Source organism: Schistocerca piceifrons, unplaced genomic scaffold (assembly GCF_021461385.2).
Source record: "Schistocerca piceifrons isolate TAMUIC-IGC-003096 unplaced genomic scaffold, iqSchPice1.1 HiC_scaffold_576, whole genome shotgun sequence".
Taxonomy (NCBI): Eukaryota; Metazoa; Arthropoda; class Insecta; order Orthoptera; family Acrididae; genus Schistocerca; species Schistocerca piceifrons.
Window position 1 is genome coordinate 133111 of NW_025728817.1, and position 7308 is coordinate 140418.

The following is a 7308-nucleotide window of genomic DNA, read 5'->3' on the forward strand; positions in this document are numbered from 1 at the left end:
GAAATAGGAAGCAACTCTAAAAATTCCATGAATTTTGATTCGAACAATGATGGTTGTGCTAATTAAATTCCAGAACAAAAATACAGTACCTTCATAGACCGAAGAAAACCTGGAGAGTAATAGGTTTCAGCTGTAATATTTTTCGTTAAACAAAGGAAGGAGAAACACATTAAGTTTGCAAAGCCAGTTTCATTTTGTAGAATCTGAATGTGAATTGTATAAATGGAAGGAAGCATTACACAAAGTGTCAAAATGGAACTTGCAAAAATATGGAAGAAAAACCATTCAGAAGATTTAGAACTGCTAGTGAGAGTCAATGCACCATTATTGTGGGAAATCTAAGAGACTATGTTCTCTGAATTGCAAGTGAGATGAACATTACTGATTTTCATGATGCTTTGAACTGGTTAAACAGATTCAGGAAAAAAGGCAGTGCAGCAAGTTGCAAAATTACGAAGTTTACTTCAATTAAAAATGTAGAGGAGATGTCATTAACAGACAGTACCATAGACTAATTTATAGCTTCTTGTTATTTCCTAAAACAATGTGTATAAAGCCAATCGATCAGGTTTTGTGCAAGAACTGTGTTCAAACTGCTCTTTATCATTTCAAGTGTGTGTGAGTGTGTGTGTGGGAGGGGGGGAGGAGGAGGAGGAGGAGGAGGAGGAGGAGGAGGAGGAAGGAGATTAGTGTTTCACATCTCGTGAACAATGAGGTCATTAGAGATGGAACAGAAGCTCGAATTAACGAAGGACGGAGAAGGAAAGTGACCATGCCCTTTCAAAGCAACCCTCCTGGCATTTGCCTTAGGCAATTTAGAGAAATCACAGAAAACCTAAATCAGGATGGCTGGAAGCAATCTTGAACTGTCATCCTCCTGAATGCGAATCCAGTGTGCCAACTCCTGTGCAACCTTACTTGGTAAGTTGTGTCATAGTACAAAGTGCACTCCTTTGAGGTGACAATTCTCCATCTCTGTGCATTATAAGAATTTGGAATAGCAACTTGCACTATTGGTGGTATATTCACTGTTGGCACAAAAGATTTTTGGGTTAGATGTCTTTCCCCCCCCCCCCACCCCCCCCCCCCCACCCCATGTGGAGTTGCTAGTTTCCCATTGGACACCTCCCCGGGTGGCGGATAGGGGAACGCTCACCAGATATGGTGGGTACTGGGGAAATAAAATACCCAGGGTGGACCAAAACTAGCAAGCCTCCACCCCTCTAATAAGGGAAGGGGGTTGACGGCAGGAAGGGCATCCGGCTGTAAAAAAAACATTGCCAAAACAAGAGGAATATTGGATGCTTCTCAAGAAACTGTTCCGGGGTAATAGCCTCCCATTCAGATCTCCGGGGGGAGGCGTTTTGCGAAGAATCTAAAGGTGTTCAAGATCAGAGTGGGAACTCTAAATGTGGGAACGATGACGGGAAAGGGAAGAGAGGTAGTAGACATGATGCAGAGGAGGAAGATAAAGGCTTTGTGTGTGCAAGAGACAAGGTGGAAGGGCAATAACGCAAAGATCTTAGCTGAAGGCTATAAGCTACTTTATAGTAGTGCAAGCCCGGAATCAAGAAATGGAGTTGGAGTTATTTTGCACAGAGAGCTTCAAGAAGAGGTATGTGAAGTCAGCAGAGTAAATGGTTGGATCATGTATGTTAAGATGATGCTTGGTGGATGATGTGGTTCTTTGTGAGCAGAGCATCAACACACTTGAGGAAAAGCTGGAGGACTGGAGGAAGGCACTAGAAGAAAGAGGGATGAAAATTAGCAGGACAAAGTCAGAATATTTAGCACTGAAGGATGTGCAGATGAGGTCTTGCAAGATCCAGGATGATGAGCTGAAATCAGTCTGCAAATTTAAATACTTGTGGTCATACATACAGAGGGACAGAGAACTGGAAAGCGAGATACATCACTGAATAAATTGTGGTTGGGACAACTGGAGGAAAATGAGTGGAGTGTTATGTGACAAGAAGGTGAGCATTTGTTTGAAAGGGGAAGTGTACAAGGTGGTGGTAAGGCCTGCTATGATATATGGGGCAGAGACATGGCCAATCACAGTAGCCCAGGAAAGGAAGATGGAAGTGGCGGAAAGGAGGATGCTGAGGTGGATGTGTGGGGTAACAAGGACGGACAAGATTAGAAATGAATTTGTTAGAGGAGCTGTGAAAGTGGGACCCATGGGGAAAAAGATACAAGAGAGCAGACTAAGATGGTACGGACACTTACAGAGAAAAGGGGAAGAGTATACCGGAAACAGAGTTGAAGATACAAAGATTGAAGGAGCAAGAAGAAGAGGAAGACCGAAGATGAGGTGGAAGGATAATATATCCGGGGACCTAAGGGAGAAAGGATGGAAGAAGGAAGAGGCAATGGCTAGAATACTATGAAGGAGAAGGATCCAGAAGAGCAACGCCAACCCTACGTGACGTGGGACAAGGCGACGATAAAGAAGAAGAAGAAGAAGAAGAAGAAGAAGGAGAAGAAGTCTTTTCTGTTTTTGACTTCCAGATAGTTGACAAGGATGTGTACATTTACTGACTCAACTGAATCCCTTTCAAGATTTAGACTTCTTATGACAGTCATGAAGCTTGCACAGGATAGAGTAGCATGGAGAGCTGCATCAAACCAGTCTCAGGACTGAAGACCACAACAACAACAACAATGACAGTCATATGACCAGCTGTTTAAGAATATCTTGGTTTGGGCAGAACATTTCAAGGAACATGTCTCCCATAAGCCATTGATGATATCTAAATGTTATTACACCCACCCCATTCCCTTTTCCATACACAAAAAGGTCAAGATGGAGGTGCAGAATTGGTATGGTCCCACCCCATTCCCTTTTCCATACACAAAAAGGTCAAGATGGAGGTGCAGAATTGGTATGGTCATGGCATCATTTCTCCTATCTGGTGAGTCAATGGGCCACCCCTTTGGTAGTGATTCAAAAGCCAGATGGTGCCCTGCACCTTTGCAGTAATTTTAAACAGACAGACATCCCGCAATGTGTCATGGATTTGTATTCAATTCCATGGCCAGAGGAGCGGTGGCGAAGTTGTGCAGGGGCAGTATTTTTCAAGCCTTGATTTGTGTCATGCATACCTGCAGCTGCCATTGGATGTAGCTTCTCAGAATTTCTTGGTGCTCAACACCTACTTTGGGTTTTTCCAGTTTAATTGCTTGCCTTTTGGAATTTTGTCTGTGCCAGGAATATGTCAACGCTATTTGAAGCAGTGGATTCAGGATATTCCATGTTGTGTAAACCATCTTGATGACATCTGGGTAGTAGACTTTACACAAGATGAGTGCTGAAGGAGGTCTTCCAATGTCTCCTGGAGAACTGCCGTAGATGAAACCTGGAAAAATGCAGTTTTTTCTACCCGAAAGGGCATTTTTTGAGACGTGCTTAGCAATGATGGCCCCAATCCTATGGATGAGCACATCGAAGCCCCCATCCAACTGACAGCTAAGTTCATCCCTCAGGTTGTGGACACTTGCCATTTCTTTAAATGGCTTCATAAAAAGGACATCAGGTTTGTGTGATCAGTGGACTGTCAACAGGCTTTTGAATACCTCAAGCAGTGTTCGCACTCTGCTCTATGTTTGGCTTCCTTTATGCTGGGTATAACATTAATCCTAGTAGCTGATGCATCCCAGTATGTTATTAGTGTGGACTGGTGTGGTTTTGTTGCAATGGAACTCAGTTGGCACTGAGCAGCCCATCATCCAGGCTTCGAAGGCAATTTCTGTGGCACAACATAACTACTTGCAGATGGAAAAGGAGGCACTGGCTATCATTTTTGGTATTTCTTGTATGGAGCAAAGTTCTTACTTATCACTGATCACAGTTCCCTGGTTTCCTTATTCAGCCCTCATTCTAAGCTACCACATGAGACTGCCCACAGGTATCTCAGTAATTACAGTTATGATATTTGTTACTGGACCACTGCCCAGCATGCAAACATTGATGCACTATCATGGTCCTGATCCAATTTTTTTAGGTTGGTGCTTTATGCCACAAAACTTCTAAGGTCACAAGTACCCATATCATAACATAAGAAAAAAAGTACTAAATAAAAACCCGAGGCAAAGATGCAAAAATCCAATCACGCCACTTTAAAAGAAAAGCAGCAAGGCCAAGGATGTCCCTAGGGAAAATTTCTCAAAACATCGTTGACATGCTTTACCATGCTGCTGCGGTGAATAAAAAGTAAGACGAGAACAACAGAATGTGTGTCATCCACTAAAACATCTGATAAAGCACATGGCAAATGTAGATATAAATGTAAATAGTTCAAAAATGGGCACCGGATCAGAAAGTGGTGCACTGTCAAGGGTTGAGAGCAGTAGGCACAGAGTGGGGCAAGATCACCACTTAGTAAAGGCAGTGACTGAAATGACAGTATCCTATACTCAGCCGGGCTAAAATGACCTCCTCAGGATGTTATGGCTGAGAGGAAGTCACTGTGCTAATGGAAAAGGTTTAATGTCCCGGAGTTTGTTTCACTCCAGAGTGATACTACATGCTGACAGACAGCGACACGAAGATCATCCAAGGGAACAGAATAACTAGCAGGCCAAGGGAGGAGAGCTACAGCCTTTGCTGCAGCACCAACAACCTCGTTTCATGGTATGCCAATGTAACCAGGAACCCATAGGAATACCACATTGGCTTCCCCCAGTGAGTGAGTGAGTGAATGAATGAGTGAGTGAGTGAGTGAAGGCAATGTAGGATCCATTGTACTAAATGGACTGAATACAAAGTGTGAAGGGCACTGAGGGAATCTGAGTAGATGACACAATTTGGGAGACCATGATGCCAGCTCTGCTAGGTGGCCTGATAAAGGGCATAGAGCTCAGCAGTAAAAATCAAGCTCTGGTCAAGAAGCCAATATTGAAAAGGATCATTGCCAAGTACAAAGCCATATCTGACACCACGGTTGGTCTTGGAACTGTCAGTGTAGACAAAGACACAGCCCCTAAGCCATGTGCAAAGTGTGAGAAACTCTTGCAATACACCAGGCCAGGAGTAGTGCCCTTAGGAAGTGAATGGAGTTTGAAATGAACATATACATCAGCACATACGTAGGGAGGTGAAGAGCTTGCACCCATTGGAAACATGGCAGGGAGAGTAAACCAAAGCTATCAAAGCAGAAAATGAAAGCGAACTTCAGGAGGCAACAGAGGAGATGGGGGAGCTAATACTGGCAATCAAGGGAATCATCAAAAACGCCAGCATAGGATGGGTGACTGGGCCTAGAAGACTGATGGCTCATGTAACGACTGAGGAGAACATCCCACTGGCAGGATAACATTAAGTCAGCAGCCCAAGCATTAAGTACTTTCAATGGGACTAGCACAGAAGGCACCAGTGGTTAAACACATTTCACAATGGTGTATGGTGCTAAGATGACATAAGAAAGATGGACATGCAGACAAACTTATGATACATCCATCCAGTTTTGGACAGACAAGGAACTGGTATAAACCAAACCAAAAAACATGACCACAGTTTGCCACTTCTGCAAAAACTTATTCATTATATGAGTTGACAAGGTGATGAGATGATCAACTGCAGAGTGGTGCCAACAGAATCCACATGGGGTGTTAGTGAGGAAGTTCCCAGACTCAAGCCAACACTCCAAGCCGACCATTAAATGTATGTTCCAGCACCTTGCAGATGCTACTGGTGAGGGAAATTGGGTGGTAGCTGGACGAAAGGTGTTTGTCCTTACCAGGCTTAGATATGGGAATGACAACAGTCTCATGCCAGTGACTGGGATATGCACCATCTTTCCAAATGTGGGCTATATGTATGGAGGAGAAAGTGTAGGTCCTCAGGAGATAGGTGTTGCAACATGAGAATGTGAACGCTGTCTGGTCATGGAATGGATGACAGGGGCAAAGAGAGTGCACATGTAAACGCCCTCATAGTAAAATCAGTATAGTAACATTCCTGATTCTGAGAGGAGAAAGATATGGTCCTTGCCTCCACCACCCATTTCAGAGAAAGGAAGGCAGGATGGTAGTGGGTGAATCTCAAACCGTCTGCAAAACATCAGCCAATGGTGTATGAGATATCAAGAGCATCTACAGTGATATTATTTGCTATCATCAGACCAGGAACTAGGAATGAAATCTAACAGAGATTACCCTAAACAACTGAAGAGGGAGTAAAACTGTTAAAAAAAAAGCTTTGAAAAGAAACCAACTAGCTCTATTTTGCTATCCCTGAAAATGTGGTGACAAGGCAGAGAGCTCATCTCCGCATGCAGACTGCATTGCAGCATGCCTCAGTCCACCAGGAGATGGGGCATGTCATGGCAAGGGAGAAGTAAGAGGTATGGAACATTCCACAGCAGAAAGAATAGTGTTTGTAGGGTATTCCACCTGGTCATCAATGCAGGGGAAATGGTGTTCATTGAAAGTGGCCAGTGAGGAGTGGAGCTGCCAGTTAGTTGGATGCACAGATGGGATAGGCATTAGCAAACGAATGACACTGGGGAAATGGTCACTCAAGTGTATGTTGGAGAGAAAAGACCACTTGAGATGACAAGCAAGCTGAGCAGTACAGATCAGAAGGTCCAAGTGAGAAAAGGAGTGCATGGAATTGGAAAAAAAGTGGGTGTGCCCATGTTCACACAGATTGGATTGAGCTGGTTGGAAATATCTACAAGGAGACAGCCTCTCATACAGGGTCGTGGAGAGCCCCAAAATGGGGTGGTGAGCATTGAAGTTGCTAAGCAGCAAAAAGGGAGGAGGGAAATTGAGAAATAAGTTGCAAAATGCCTGCCCAGATGACAGCAGAAGATGGAGGTGAGTAGATGTTGCAAAGAGAGGTGAAACCTTGAAGGGAAAGATGGACAGCAACAGCTTTTAGCTGGGGTGTGCTAGAAAACTATGTGACTATAGACATTGTCTTACATGAGCAACATGATTCCCCCACGAGACAGAGTCCCCACCTCTGGGGGAAGGTCAAAACAGACTGAAGAGAAGTGTGTGTGTGTGTGGGGGGGGGGGGGGGGGCGGGGGAGGTCATCATGAGGATGTAATTTTGTTTCCTGGAAGCAGGAAACAATTGGACAGTATGAGTACAAGTGGAGCTGTAATTCAACCATATTGGATCTGATGCTGCAAATGTTCCATTGGAGAATAACCATATCCAGTGATAGACAGGAGATGGGTCAAATAAGGGGGCAGTCACCATGTAGGCTGCCAAGTGCCAGAAGTCAAATGTGCACAATGACCAGGTTCAGAGGCTGGAAGATCCTGGTCCATTAGCTCAACAGTTGTTGGCAGTGCGTC

At 44.2% G+C, this 7308-nt stretch overlaps 1 protein-coding gene across 1 annotated transcript in view; it reads right to left on the reverse strand.

Annotated features, from left to right (window-relative positions):
- LOC124761247 (sodium- and chloride-dependent GABA transporter ine-like) overlaps nt 1-3196 on the reverse strand; it is a gene marked incomplete at its 5' end in the record, with an annotated part of 38356 nt that extends 35160 nt beyond the window's left edge. Inside the window, one exon of the mRNA XM_047249112.1 lies at nt 3106-3196. Within this exon, the coding sequence (XP_047105068.1) occupies nt 3106-3196 (91 nt within the window). The remainder of the gene's footprint in view (nt 1-3105) is intronic.
- Nucleotides 3197-7308: the final 4112 nt, after the last annotated feature.